Source organism: Hypanus sabinus, chromosome 19 (genome assembly GCF_030144855.1).
Source record: "Hypanus sabinus isolate sHypSab1 chromosome 19, sHypSab1.hap1, whole genome shotgun sequence".
Taxonomy (NCBI): Eukaryota; Metazoa; Chordata; class Chondrichthyes; order Myliobatiformes; family Dasyatidae; genus Hypanus; species Hypanus sabinus.
This window is the reverse complement of record NC_082724.1, coordinates 65,664,760-65,679,523: the sequence shown is the minus strand read 5'-3', so window position 1 is coordinate 65,679,523 and position 14,764 is coordinate 65,664,760. Positions and strand designations below refer to the sequence as shown.

At 41.1% G+C, this 14,764-nt stretch overlaps 1 protein-coding gene across 2 annotated transcripts in view; it reads left to right on the top strand.

The window, feature by feature from the left end:
• Window positions 1-14,764, top strand: part of LOC132377999 (protein phosphatase 1M-like) — an 83,992-nt gene that overhangs the window by 21,358 nt on the left and 47,870 nt on the right. For both annotated transcript variants that reach the window (XM_059944576.1, XM_059944575.1), the window contains exons 4-6: window positions 3,197-3,309; window positions 10,812-10,896; window positions 12,639-12,757. In XM_059944576.1, coding sequence (XP_059800559.1) covers window positions 3,197-3,309; window positions 10,812-10,896; window positions 12,639-12,757 — 317 coding nt within the window. The remainder of the gene's footprint in view (window positions 1-3,196; window positions 3,310-10,811; window positions 10,897-12,638; window positions 12,758-14,764) is intronic.

Below are 14,764 nucleotides of genomic sequence, written 5' to 3'. Positions count from 1 at the left end.
AACAGAGATGCTGAGAAATTTCTTTAGCCAGATGGTGGTGAATTTGTGGAATGTATCACCACAGACTGCTCTGGAGGCCTGGTTGTTAGGTGCATTTAAGGCGGAGATTAGTAGGTTCTTGATTGGTCATGGCATCAAAGGTTATGAAGAGAAGGCTGGGGAGTGGGGCTGAGGAGCAGAGAAAAAGGATCAGCTATGATTGAATGGTGAAGCAGACTTGATGGGCCAAATAGCCTAATTCTGCAAGCTTGGTAGCTCGGTTATGTGCAAATTGGTTGCTGCAATTTCAACTTTGCAACAATGTACTCTTAAAAAGGAAGCAGTGTCAGTGTGTCCTGAGGATTTTTTAGCTGCATTCTGAATGGAGGAAGAAGTCGCCTCCTCTGGACAGTCGGCTTGTGCATATAAAGCTCATTATTTAAAACAGCACACGACAACATGTATGGCACAGGCATTGCCAATACTCTGCTAAAGTGCTTCAACAATGCATCTATCTCCTCAGTGGCAAGCCTGAGATCCTGTTTTGCAACTTTAGAAAGAATGCTTTTATGGACACCTGTGTAGGAGCAGACTGAGAGGCCACATGTTGGTGTTGGAAATAATAGGTGAATTATTAAAACTGGTGTGCCCCAGGAAACCAGTGAAAGCTGATCTGAGTATGAATTTGATACATTTTTTGCATTCTCATTTGAACAGGTTACACAGAGACAGTAGTGTAATACTAGGTTTTGATAGCAGTGGTGGTTACGGAAAGAGTAAAAGACTTTATATAAACCGACTAGATCGTGATTACAGAATAAACTGATGAATCACAACTCTGACCAAGTTAACAGTAAATCCAATTTTCTATTACAACTGCGGGTGCAACTATACATAATTAATGAAGCTTCTGAGATGTGGGTGTCATTGCTGCTGCATTCCATGTCTCTACTTCTGGACTATGTGGTTCCCTGTTCTACATTAGCACATTGCACATCCCTATTTACTCATTGTTAGTCCTCACTATTCTTGCCACTGTAACAACCTGTATACTTGTTAATACATATTAAACTGAAAAGGACCTGCCTTTAGTTGAGAAAGAATTTACTGAAGACTCAATAATACAAATCGTTACAGATCTGCCAAACCTAACATTTCCTATCAGATTGCATTGTTCACACATCAAAGAATGAAAACTCAAGGTTATGATGCACAAAAAAACAAGATTCAAAAGAATTGATAAACCTTCTATTCAGTACAACTTTCCTCCAAGAGGGCCACAACCATGTTATTGGGTTTAGAGGCTCTCCTGCCTCAATGACCTGGAGAGTTATATTGGCTGGAGTTGGGGCTTTATGCTTTGGTTCTTGGTAGGGTCACCTATGCCTCCACAGCCGCTTGTGGTAACAAATTCCACAGATTTCCCACCCTTTGACTAAAGAAATGTCTCTGCATCTCATTTCTAAAAGGATGTCCTTCAATCCTGAAGTCATGCCCTCTTTTCCTAGAATCCCCTACCATGGGAAATAATTTTGCCATATCTAATCAGTTCAGGCCTTTTAACATTCGGAATGTTTCTATGAGATTCCCCACTATTTTCCTGAACTCCAGGGAATACAGCTGAAGAGATGCTAGACATTCCTCATACAGTAACTCTTTCATGGGCTCTTAACTTGCTAAACAGCCTCATGTGCAGTACCTTGTCAAAGGCCTTCTGAAAATCCAAATACACCTCGTCTACTGCATCCTCTTTGTCTAACCTCCTTATAATTTCCTCAAAGAATTGCAGTAGGTTTGTCAGACATGATTTTCCTTCAGGAAACCAAGCTGGCTTTGTCACGTGCATCTAGCTACTCCAATCTCATCCCTAACAATCAATTCCTGCAACTTCCCAACCACTGATGTCAGGATAACAGGTCTATAGTTTCCTTTCTGCTACCCTCCACCATTCTTAAATAGCAGAGTAACATCTGCAATTTTCCAGTCATCTGGTACAATGCTGGAATCTATCGATTCTTGAAAGATCATTATTATTGCCTCTGCAATCTCTCCAGCTACTTTTTTTAGAACCCGAGGGTGCATTCCATCAGGTCCAGGAGATTTATCCACCTTCAGACCATTAAGCTTCCTGAACACCTTCTCAGTCGTAATTTTCACTACACAAACTTCACTTCCCTGATACCTTTGAATGTCCAGTATACTGCAGACATCTTCCACTATGAAGACTGATGCAAAATACGCATTCAGTTCCTCTGCCATCTCTGCATCTCTCATTACACTATCTCCAGCATCTTTTTCTGTTGGTCCTATATCTACCCTCGACTCTTTTTTACCTTTTATATACTTAAAAAGCTTTTAGTATCTTCTTTGGTATTTATCGCCAGCTTCCTCTCATAATTCATCTTTTCCTTCCTAATGGCCTTCTTACTTTTCTTCTACAAGTTTTTAAAAGCTCCCCAATCCTCTATCTTCATACTAGCTCTGGCTTCCTTGTATGCCCTCTCTTTTGCTTTTGCATTGGCTCTAACTTCACTTATCAGCCACGGTAGTGTCCTTCTTCCCTTTGAAAATTTCTTCTTATTTGGAATATATCTGTCTTGCATTTCCCTCATTTTTTGCAGAAACTCCGTTCATTGCTGCTCCGCTGTCCTTCCTGCAAATGTCCCTTTCCAGTCAACTTCAGCCAGTTCCTCTCTCATGCAATTGTCATTTCCTTTATTCCACTGAAATACCAATGCATTGGATTTTAATTTTTTCCCTCTCAAATTTCAGTGTGAACTGGATCATTTTGTGATTACGGTTCCCTAAGGATTCCTTAACCTTAAGCTGTCTTATCACTTCCGGATCATTGCACAACACCCAATCCAGCACAGCCGATCCACGAGTGAGCTCAACAACAAGAAGTTCTAAGAAGTCATCCATATAGAACCATGAACATTACAGCACAGAAATAGCCCTTCTTGGCTGTGCTGAACCATTTTTCTGCCTAGTTCCACTGACCTGCACCTGGACCATATCCCTCCATACACCTCTCATCCATATACCTGTCCAAGTTTTTCTTCAATTCTTAGAACCCTTTGACATTCTACAAATACTTTCTCTTGAGGTCCAGTACTGAGACTCTGCATTTGGGATTTGTAGATTGCAGAAGGCAGGTAGTAGAGGGGTAGTAAATGGCAGAATATTTGAAAAATGTTTGTGTCCTGTTTTTCCACAGGATGAACTGATTGGCCAGTACCAGATATCGGATAATAAAACTGGAGGATGTACTGTCCTCGTGGTTCTTCACTTGCAGGGCAAGCTCTATGTGGCCAGTGCTGGAGACAGCAGGTTAGTGCATGAATGAACAGATCTTCATCTTGTTATTACCTGCAAGTACATTCTGTTTGGACATAGAAGCAGGCATTTTAGAATGAAATTCTGTGGCCCTGTTGCTCACGTCCAACCATCCAAACATTTCCAAAAAGAATGTTCTTGGAAACAGGCAAATGCTCCATTATTACATTTTGTACACCATTCCACAGTCAAGATCAGTCATCCTCTTACCCAAGTTAGTTTTCAGCTGCCCTGTACAGTTGGAAGACATCTTTTAATTATATTAGTTTTTTTTTCATTTTAGAGAAGCATAATGCTTGCTTTTTGCACTATATATATTGTAATTTATAGAATATTTTATGTATTGCAGTGTACTGCTGACACAAAACAACAAATTTCACAACATATGTCAGTGATAGTAAACCTGATTCTGAGTCTAATATATATTCTAATATCCTTTATAGTCCATTGAGCTAAATACACCCATGTGACCAATTAATCCGCTAACTTCGGAACATGGGAGGAAACCAATGCAACTAGTATATGTGGCTGAATTGAAGAGATTGTCTGAACATTTTCAGTTCAGTGATGGGCTTAATGATGCACTGAGAGATCATTTAGTTTGTAGAATCTTACAAGAAAGTATTCAAAAATGGTTCCTAACTGAAGCACAACCTGCATTTAAAAGAACAGTTCAAATTGCTGTATGAATGGAAGCAGCAGACAGATGCAATTGAGTTGCACTCAGCAAGGGGCGTATCTACAGAAAATAGCACCTAGCCACTAAAATAGCCACTGAAATTGTGCTCCTGTCCAAACATGTGACACTCATCTTTTAGATAACTTTACCATAATATCAGCTCAAAAATACAAGTCAAGCTCATTAATCTTTTAATTAATGAATTACGGCACTACATGAAAATTATAACTGCACCTTCCTTGCTTTCACTGATGCAAATTGGTCTATGATGTGATCAAAGTCAGTTTTTACAGTTTCTTCTTTCTACACTCAACAGAGCAAGATCACAGAGTCTGCCTTGACCCATGGAGGCTCTCAAATATGAAAGTATTAGTCTTAACTTGCTGAATGATCTCTCACAGTTGGCGATGGAAACTGTGATGGTTAGCATTATCTGAATAGCAATGCGAAGGTTGGGGAAGATGCTCTCATCTCCATACTGAACAATAAATTCAAGAAGCTCTTCAGGTCTAGATATTTTCATGTTGACCCGCCTTGATAGCAGCATTCTGCAATCCAAAATTTCTTCATATAGCTGCTGTCCATCAAAATCAGAGCTGTACAATTCGCCCAAATTTTCGCACTTCTTCTTTAGGTTGTTACTGTCAGCACCGTAACACAGTCTCTCAACATTGAGAAGGAACCGAAACTTGGTGTCAATGTCATGCAAACAAGCGAACTTTTCGCCCATTTCTCTGTGAAGGTGGAGTGTTCCCTTCATGACTCTTTCCATTTCCTCCTTAGCTGTTAACCCAGCATCTCTCGAGTTCCCATCAGCAATTCGTTTCTTTCGTCTCTGACGTCTTTCAACTTCAATATTCCATTCTTGACAGTGACTCACTGACCAACACTTCTCTTTCATCATAAAAATGATCTCGGCGGGCTTTCAAATCCAGGGCAGCACCATGGAAGTTCATGCTAGGATCCTGCAGCCTCTTTTGAATACGGTCAATGCGAATGAGTACTTTGTTCCAAAATCCTAGCAAAATCAGAAAATCGTAACTCAACATCGTACTTCTGCTTTTCCTTCTCAATCTGTGACTGAAATACAGTGTCAATAACTCCTCTGTTTCCGGCTAAATTTCTTTCCATTTCATTCCACTGTGTGAAGTATTCCCTATGATTCTTGGCATTTTCATGAAAACTAATCCTTTCAGGTGCTTTCCACTGGTTGAATCCACTTTCCTGTTCCAATGAGGATTGATGTGTGAACGAGAACAGATACAAAATGCAGACCTTTTGGAAGGGGAATAGACCAGCCATGAGCGAGTCACTTCCTCATCATGACATCAAGATTTCCTCTTGAACCAAGTTTTGTTCATTTAGCAGTTATTTGTTGGCAGGAAAGGGCCCTCACTATTCTGGAAATAGTTCAAACCCAGCTTTATTATTTCTGTTCAGGCAGAATTGCTTTTCCAATATCCTTGTCGAACTTCAAGGTCCAATGTCATGCTGTTCAATCACTTCTGGTATGACAGTCTGAGGCTCTTTGACACCATCCAGTTCTCATCAATAAACTCAATACCACCACCACCACCATTGTCTTCCCCTCCTGTCATGTCCACGTTCTCTGTGGCAGACTCACTCTTAATCTTGTCATACTTGGATTTATCTGACTTGACTTCCTCCTTGGCTTGTGACGCATTTATACTTGATCCACCTTCAGATTCTAACAAACTTGTAGCAGGTGCAGACGACTCCATGGAACGTGTCAAGCTACTTGTTCCGGGCTTTCCAAAGAAGGGGATGTAGAACTTGCTCGACTTCTTGGCTTCCTCTGCCTCCAACTTTCGTCTCTTCTGTCCTTCAGCTCCACTTTCCTCCTTCTTCGTGAAGAAATGTTTCATGGTCTTCTTACACAATGCTCTGAAATAAGGCCATCCTAGAGCTTCTCACCCATGATAATCAAAGACAGATCATACAGCTGAAGCAAGTTCTTTTTTCACTATCCGAGGATGGCTTGTCTGACTTTAATAGAAACTGCTCAGTGGCGTCCCCCTCAAGTGGCACCCGGGGCACGTGCCATACCTTCCACACCTTAGATACGCCACTGGCGCTCAAGAATGAAAGTGAGCAGAATGAAATAGCAACAGACTTGACTGAACAAATTGTATTGCCTTTGTGGCAGGGGCTTGTATATACCAGACCCATGAAAGTTTAAAGGCAAAACTTGCAGAAAATGCAACAAAGTAGAACACGTACTAATAGCAAGTCAGGAAGACATGTTGCAGCTATATAGGACCCTGGTCAGACCCCACTTGGAGTACTGTGCTCACTACAGGAAGGATGTGGAAGCCATAGAAAGGGTGCAGAGGAGATTTATAAGGATGTTGTCTGGATTGGGGAGCATGCCTTATGAGAATAGGTTGAGTGAACTCGGCCTTTTCTCCTTGGAGCGATGGAGGATGAGAGGTGACCTGATAGAGGTGTATAAGACGATGAGAGGCATTGATCGTGTGGATAGTCAGAGGCCTTTTCCCAGGGCTGAAATGGTTGCCACAAGAAGACACAGGTTTAAGGTGCTGGAGTGTAGGTACAGAGGTGATATCGGGGTAAGTTTTTTACTCAGAGATTGGTGAGTACGTGGAATGGGATGCTGGCAACAGTGGTGGAGGCGGATATGATAGGGTCTTTTAAGAGACTTTTGGATAGGTACAAGGAGCTTAGTAAAATAGAGGGCTATAGGTAAGCCTAGTAATTTCTAAGGTAGGGATATGTTCAGCACAACTTTGTGGGCCAAAGGGCCTGTATTGTGTTGTAGGTTTTCTATGTTTCTGTGAAGACAAAAATAAATGGACTGCACAGGTAAAAGAAAGAGAAAAACATCAAGTTGCAGTTTTAAAAAGAGCACTAATCTGCAAACTGTTGTTGAAAAATTTGACAAAAATGAGCGTGACACAGGACTAATTAGCCTTAAGATTTAAAATGTGAAAATTAATGAGAGAAGTAATATGGCTTACATCAGAAGTGAGCAGCAAATTTATTAAAATGGAATTGGACACTGGCTTGTCTGTTTCAGTCATTACACAAAATAAATTTGAACAGCATTTGAAAGACATTGAACCGAAGCCTGAAGATATCCAACTATAAACTTGTACGGGAGAAAAGATGACCCCTGTGGGAATGACATTCATAACAGTGAAATACAACAACCAACAAGCCGTATTGGATGCTAATATGGTAAAAACAGGAGGGCCAGCATTGCGTGGCTGTGATTGGCTGAGAAAATAACAATTTTATTGGAGATCCATTGACATTTGCATGCCACATCCCCTGCAATAGAACCAACTGAAACTGAATTAAAAAAGGTACTGGATGATGTCACAGCAGTGTTCAAGGATAGCTTTGGACAACTTAAAAATATCAAAGGTAAAATACTGTAAAATGAAAATACCACACCCAGGTTTAACAAATCCCTGTCCAGTTCCTTACACCATCCGTGATAAAGTAGATTGCATGGAAGCTGTAGGAGTTCTTTCCGAGGTTAAGTAGAGCTTAACTAGTAATCCCAGTTACCAAGAAGGATGGGCCTGTTAGGATCTGTGGTGATCTTAAGGTCACTATCAACCCAGTACTGAAAGTAGATCAATGCCCTTTGCTCAGGATGGAAGATATCTTTACAAAACTTTCTGGGGGAAATCACCAGCAAAGTGGATTTAGCTGAGGCCTATCTACAGATGGAGATGGAAGAAGAGTCCAATATGTTTCTCACCAAAAAGACTCACAAAGAAAGGGCTTTATTGCTATGATAGGTTTATTTTTCGAGTAGCATCTGCAAGGCTGCCCAGGCACTCAGTGTTACCTGGATGACATCATTATTACCGGTAAACATGACAAGGAACATCTCCAAAGTGTCATGACAATGTTAAAAAGATTAGAAGATTACGGGCTCGGAGTATGACTCAACAAGTGTGAACAAGTTGTTGCCAAACTTGGCTACTCTGCCCCATCTCTTAAAGTCATTGCTACAGATCGGGAAAAAAATGGCAATGGACAAAGCAGTGTGAGGTGGCTTTCCAAAAGACAAAGGAAATTGTGACGTCAGACGCTGTACTCACACATTATGATCCACATCATCCAGCGACGCTTGAATGCAACACCTTGCCTTATGGTATAGGTGCAGTCATGTCACATGTTATAAGACCATTAGACCACAAGATTAATGAGTAATGGAAGTGAACATTCCATAGCCTTTACGTCACATTCCCTCACCATTGTAGAGAAAAATTATGTACAGGTTGACAAAGGCCTTGAGACTGGTTTGGGGTGTAAAAGAGTTCAACCAGTACTTGTATAGGAGAGAGTTTACCTTTGTTACTGATCATCGGTCACTAGTGTCCATTTTCAATAGCTAAAAGGTTTACAAATGAGGATACTCATAGAAAAATAGAAAATCTACAGCACAATACATGCCCTTCAGCCCACAAAGTTGTGCCGAACATGTCCCTACCTTAGAAATTACTAGGGTTACCCATAGCCCTCTATTTTTCTAAGCTCCATGTCCCTATCCAAAAGTTTCTTTAAAGACCCTATCGTATCTGCCTCCACCACCATTGCTGGCAGCCCATTCCACGCATTCACCACTCTGCATAAAAAAAACTTATCCCTGACATCTCCTCTGTACCTGCATTCCAGCACCTTAAACCTGTGCCCTCGTGTGGCAGCCATTTCAGCCCTGGGAAGAAGCCTCTGACTATCCACACGATCAATGCCTCTCATCATCTTATACACCTCTATCAGGTCACCTCTCATCTTCAGTCGCTTCAAGGAGAAAAGGCCGAGTTCACTCAACCTGTTTTCATAAGGCATGCTCCCCAATCCAGACAACATCCTCGTAAATCTCCTCTGCACCCTTTCTATGGCTTTCACATCCTTCCTGTAGTGAGGTGACTAGAACAGAGCACAGTACTCCAAGTGGGGTTTGACCAGGGTCCTATATAGCTGCAACATTACCTGATGAAGGCTAATACACTGTATGCCTTCTTAACCACAGTCAACCTGCACAACTGCTTTGAGAGTCCTGTGAACTCAGACTCCAAGATCCCTCTGACCTTCCACACTTCCAAGGGTCTTACCATTAATACTATATTCTGCCATCATATTTGACCTAATGCAAATTGAAAATCTCCCTATTACTGCAAAGGGAAACCAGAAAAGACAGTCTCAGGTCTACATGGCCATGCAAAATGACTGGAAGGTGCAGCAGAAATTCTGGTTCCCCCATTTTTACCAGAACCAGCAATAACTTGCCATTGATAAAGGTTGCCTTTTGTGGAGATTGAGAGTTCTTGTACCATCCAAGCTGAGAGCTAAAGTGTTAGAGGAGCCGGTCATGTGTTGCATTGCAGTCATCTGGTATGGTCAAAATGAAAACATTGGCTTGAAGCTTTCTCTGGTGGCCTGGGATGTATCAGTAGATCAGGCAGTTTGCTGTGCTGTACAGGATGCCGACATGTCCGGAAGAAAGTCCAGAGCACTTCATGCAGTCCCAGAGTCAACTCCTGCGACCACCCAGAATCTAAAATCGTTTCACAGCCACAAGTGTCATCTGCCAAGCAAAGTACTTTCCCCCACCCTTGTCAGGAAAAACGATATTCCACAAGAGTAAGAAATCCTCCACAATGATTAAGTCTTTAGGCCTGAATGAGACTATTTAAAATTTAACATGTTGTACATGTCTATACTGTGTATATAGCTAAGTATGATTAATATTTAAGTAATTTTTGAGTAATATTGTGACTATTGTTTCATTATGCTCTCTTTGTTTACATAATGCATTATGGGTTGTATGTAAATTATATGAATGGCATACATCATCATGCCACTACGTCATACATGCACGCATCTCACTAAAAGTAAAAATGAAACTAGACACGGCACCTGTCTTTTTCTTGCAATTAGTTTTATGCTTTGAAGTTGTAAAACATAACATTATCCCCTCTGGTTCATTAACATGGCGGTTGAAGGGTAATAACTGTTCCTGAACCTGCTAGTGTGGGTCCTGAGGATCCTGTACCAACTTCTTGATGGCAACAGCGAGAAGCGTACATGCCCTAGGGGTGGGAGCCCCCGATGATGGATTCTGCTTTCCTGTGACAGCACCTCTTGTAGATGTGCTCAGTGGTGTGGAGGGCTTTACCTGTGATGGATCCAATACTTTTAATGGGATTTTTCACTCAAAGGCATTGGTGTTTCAATACCAGGCAGTAATGCATGCAGTCAATATACTCTCCACCACACATCCAAGGAAGTTTGCAGAAGTTTTAGATGTCATGCCAGATCATCGCAAATTCCTAAATAAACAGAGGTGCTGCCCTCCTTTCTTTGTAATTGTACTTGCTTGCTGGGCCCAGGACAGGTTCTCTGAAATGATAAAACTGATCAAATATAAAATGACACTCTCCACTTGTGATTTCCCTCGATGACGACTGTTTCCTCTTCCTGATCTGATGATGTGTCCTCAGCACAAGTTTCCACTTGTTGATCTTTAATCTCTACCTTGTTGATGTGCAGAGATGAGGAGCTGGTGTCATCACCACGTTTCTACTCACCATGTTGTGCATGGTGTTAAATAGGGAATACCCTATTCAATCCCCATTTGAATTTGTATATTATCACAATGCCCCCCTCATATTGCAATTACTAAATGTTCTTGGACTAACTCATGGATCCCCAAGTTTCCTTCTCCTGAAGTGAATAATCACTGCTTATATGATATTCTCTATAGGACACTGTTTGTTTGGTAAATACCAATGGTTTCTTTGTTTTTCCTTTTAAGAGCCATTGCAGTGCAGAAGAATGATGTTATCCCTCTCTCCAATGAGTTCACAGCTGTCACTGAGAGGCAAAGGATTCAACATCTGGTAAAATTTAAATTCTCGTAATGTCTGAGGAGTGTTTGTGGGCTTGTACTCTCTGGAGTTGAGAAGAATGAGTAGTCTTCTAAAGAAATAATTATTGAAAGGCATAGATAGAGTGGATGTTGCCAGCATGTTTCAGTAGTTGGGGGAGTCATAGGACCAAAGGGCATGGCTTCACAATATAAGGACATTTCTTTAGAACAGAGATGAGGAGGAATTTCTTTAGAAAGGTGGTGGTGAATCTGTGGAATTCATTTCCACTGATGGTTGTAAAGAACAAGTCATTGGGTATATTTAAAGTAGAAGTTGATAGGTTCTTGATTAGTTGGGGCATCAAAGGTCACGGGGAAATGGCATGAGAATGGTGTTGAGAGGGATAATAGATCAGGCATGATAGAAAGATGGAACAGATTTAATGGGCCAAATGGCTTAATTCTGCTCTTGGCCTTACCCCTTGAAAATTTGACACTTGTACATCGAGAAATCAATGATTAGATTGTATAAACTTGTATTTTCAAATGAAGTACAGTAAATGTGATAATGGTTCAGGACACTACCAACACTGAGAATTTTTAAGTTGGCTAAATGGAGGGCAGCAGCTGAGGAAGCACTGAGAGGCTGCACTGCCTGCACAGAGCATTTTCTACATTCAGAATTAAAACACTGATTACTTCTTTCCAGATGTTTTAAGGCAAGGTCAAAATTTATTTAATTCCATCTGAAGTTTTGACTGATTACTTGCTAACCTTTGTACTGTTTTGGTTCTGCAAAAATCAAAAGACACTGGCAACTTGTATTTCTCTACACTCAGTGGTTACTTTATTAGGAACAGCAGTGGAACCCAGTGTAGTCTTCTGCTGTTATAGGTCATCCACTTCAAAGTTTCATGTTTTGTACATTCAGAGATGCTCTTCTGCACACAACTGTTGTAACTGTTTGAGTTACTGTTGTCTTCCTGTCAGCTTCAACCAATCTGGCCATTCTCCTCTGGCCCCTAAGGTGTTCTCACCCACAGAGCTGCACTCACTGGATTTTTTTTTGTTTCTGTGTCATTCTTTGTAAACTCTAGAGGCTGCTGTGTGAAAATCACAGGAGATCAGCAGTTTCTGAGATACTAAACCACCCTATCTGGCACCAGCAACCATTCCATGGTCAAAATCACTTGGATCACATTTTTCCCCATTCTGATCTTTGGTCTGAACAACAACCGAACCTTTTGACCATGTCTGTATGCTATAATGTGTTGAGTTGCTGCCACATGATTAGCTGATTAGATACTTGAAATAATGAGCATGCATACCTAATAAGTAGCCACTGAGTGTGTGTTTTCTTTTACATGGAAGGTGGCATTTGACTGCAGTGGACTGCTAGGGCAGTGGTGACAGCAAATATGATAGTGGTATTTGAGGATTTTGGGTAGATACATGAACGTTGTATGGAATGGCCCTTTAGCTCATGGTATCTGCACTAAATGAAACCAAACATCAGGCAGTAGAGATTTAATTCAATTTGTTGTCATTGTCAGCTTGTACATTATGGGCTGAAGGGCCTGTTCCTCTAAAGCCATATAAAATTAGTGGAAGGTTGAGTACTAAGGAGTATCCTGGGAAGAGGAGTAGTGAGATTTGAGGGCTGGTTGGCAGATCAGGAATGCCCTCAGAATTTAGAGAAAATTCACTGGGGCTGCCAGTGTTACAGGAAATCAAATTCTAGACACCTCTTGAGTAATTTAATGTACTTTACAGGCATTCCTTAAGCCTAAGTTACTAGGTGAAGAGTTTTCAAGGTATGAGTTTCCTCGCAGAGTGAAAAGAAGTGACATTGGAAAGAAGATATTGTACAGGGATTACTTCATGTCTGGCTGGTAAGTACATAACAATCCCACTGTGTATCCCAGAAAGTCACCATGGATGTTGACACTGACCTGAGTCCTCTCTTTGCCAGTACAAACTATGTTGATTATTCCTACCCTCTGCTTCAGATTCAGAATCAAGTTTATTATTACTGATTTTTATGATGTGAAATTTGGTGTTTTGCTATCTCAGTAAAAACCATAAGACATAGGAGCAGAATTTAAGCCATTCAGCCATTCAACTCTACCTTTTCATCATGGCTGACTCATTTCCCTCTTGACACTATTCTTCTGCATTCTCACATAACCTTTCACACCCTGACTTATCAAGAATCTATCAACCTCCGCCTTAAATGTACCCAATGGCCTGGCTTCCACAGCTGCCTGTGGCAACAAATTCCAAATATACCACCCTATGCTGAAACAAATTCCTTCTCATTTCTTTTCTAAATGGACAACTCCCTATTTTGAGGCTGTACCCTCTGGTCCTAACCAGAAGAAACATGCACATCCGCTCTATCTAGTCCTTTCAATATTCAATTGGTTTCAATGAGATCCCCCCCACCCTCATTCTTCAAAATTCCAGTGAGTACAGGCCCAGAGCCTTTAATTGCTGCCCATTCTCATGAACGTCCTCTGAACCTTCGCCAATGTCAACATATCCTTTCTTAAATAAGGACACCAAAACTGCTCAATATTCCAAGTAGGCTTCACCGGTGCCTTATACAGCTGCAGCACTGCATCCTTGTTTTTATATTCTAGACCACTCAAAATAAATGCTAACATTGTATTCATTTCCTCACCACTGATTCAACCTGCAAATTAATCTTAAGGGAATTCTGCACAAAGAATAGTCTATGTATTTATTCCTTCTACCAAGGTACCATACCCTTCCCAACACTGTATTCCATCTGCCACCTCTACCCATTCTCCTAGTCTTTGTCTAGCCTTTGACTATCCTGCTTGTTAATTCTTCAAAGAATTCCAACAGATTTGTCAGGCAAGATTTTCCCTTGAGGAAACCACACTGACTTTGGCCTATTTTGTCATGTGCCGTTGAGTACCTCGAAACCACATCCTTAACAATTGACTCCAACTTCACTCAACCACTGAGGTCAGGCTAACTGGCCTGTAATTTCCTTTCCTCTGCCTATCTCATTTCTTGAAGAGTAGAGTGGAATTCTGGAACCATACCAGAAGCTATTGATTCTTGAAGGATCATTACTAATGCCTCCATAATCTCTTTAGCTACCTCTTTTAGAACTCTTGGGTGCAGTCGATCTGGTCCAGGTGACTTATCTTAACTTCTGATCTTCCAGTTTCCCAAGCACTTGCTCCCTAGTAATAACAATTGCACTCACTTCTTCGTCTTGACACTCTCAAACCTCCAGCGTACTGTTACTGTCTTCCACACTGATACTAAATACTTATACTGTCTGCCATTTCCTTGTCTCCTATTACTATCTCTCTGATGGTCCAGTATCTATTCTTGCCTTTCTCTTACTCTTTATATATCTGAAAAAAACTTCTGGTGTCAATTTTGATATTATTGGCTAGCTCACCTTCATCTTTTCCCCTCTTATGGTTCCTTCTTTTTTTTTGGTGCCTTCTGTTGGTTTTTTTTAAAAATTCCTATCTTCTAACTTACCTCTAAATTTTGCTCCATTATGTGCCCTCTCATAGAACATAGAAAACCTACAGCACAATATAAGCCCTTCATCCCACAAAGCTGTGCCAAACATGCCCTTGCCTTAGAACTACCTAGGCTTACCCATTGCCCTCTATTTTTCTAAGCTCCATGTCCCTATCCAGGAGCCTCTTAAAAGACCCTATCATTTCCACCTCCATCACTACCGCCGGCAGCCCATTCCACGCACTCACCACTCACTGCGTTTTTTAAAAAAACAGAATTTACTCCTGACATCTCCTCTGTACCTACTTCAAAGCACCTTAAAACTATGCCCTCTCGTATTTCAACACTGGGTAAAAGCCTCTGACTATCCACACAATTGATGCCTC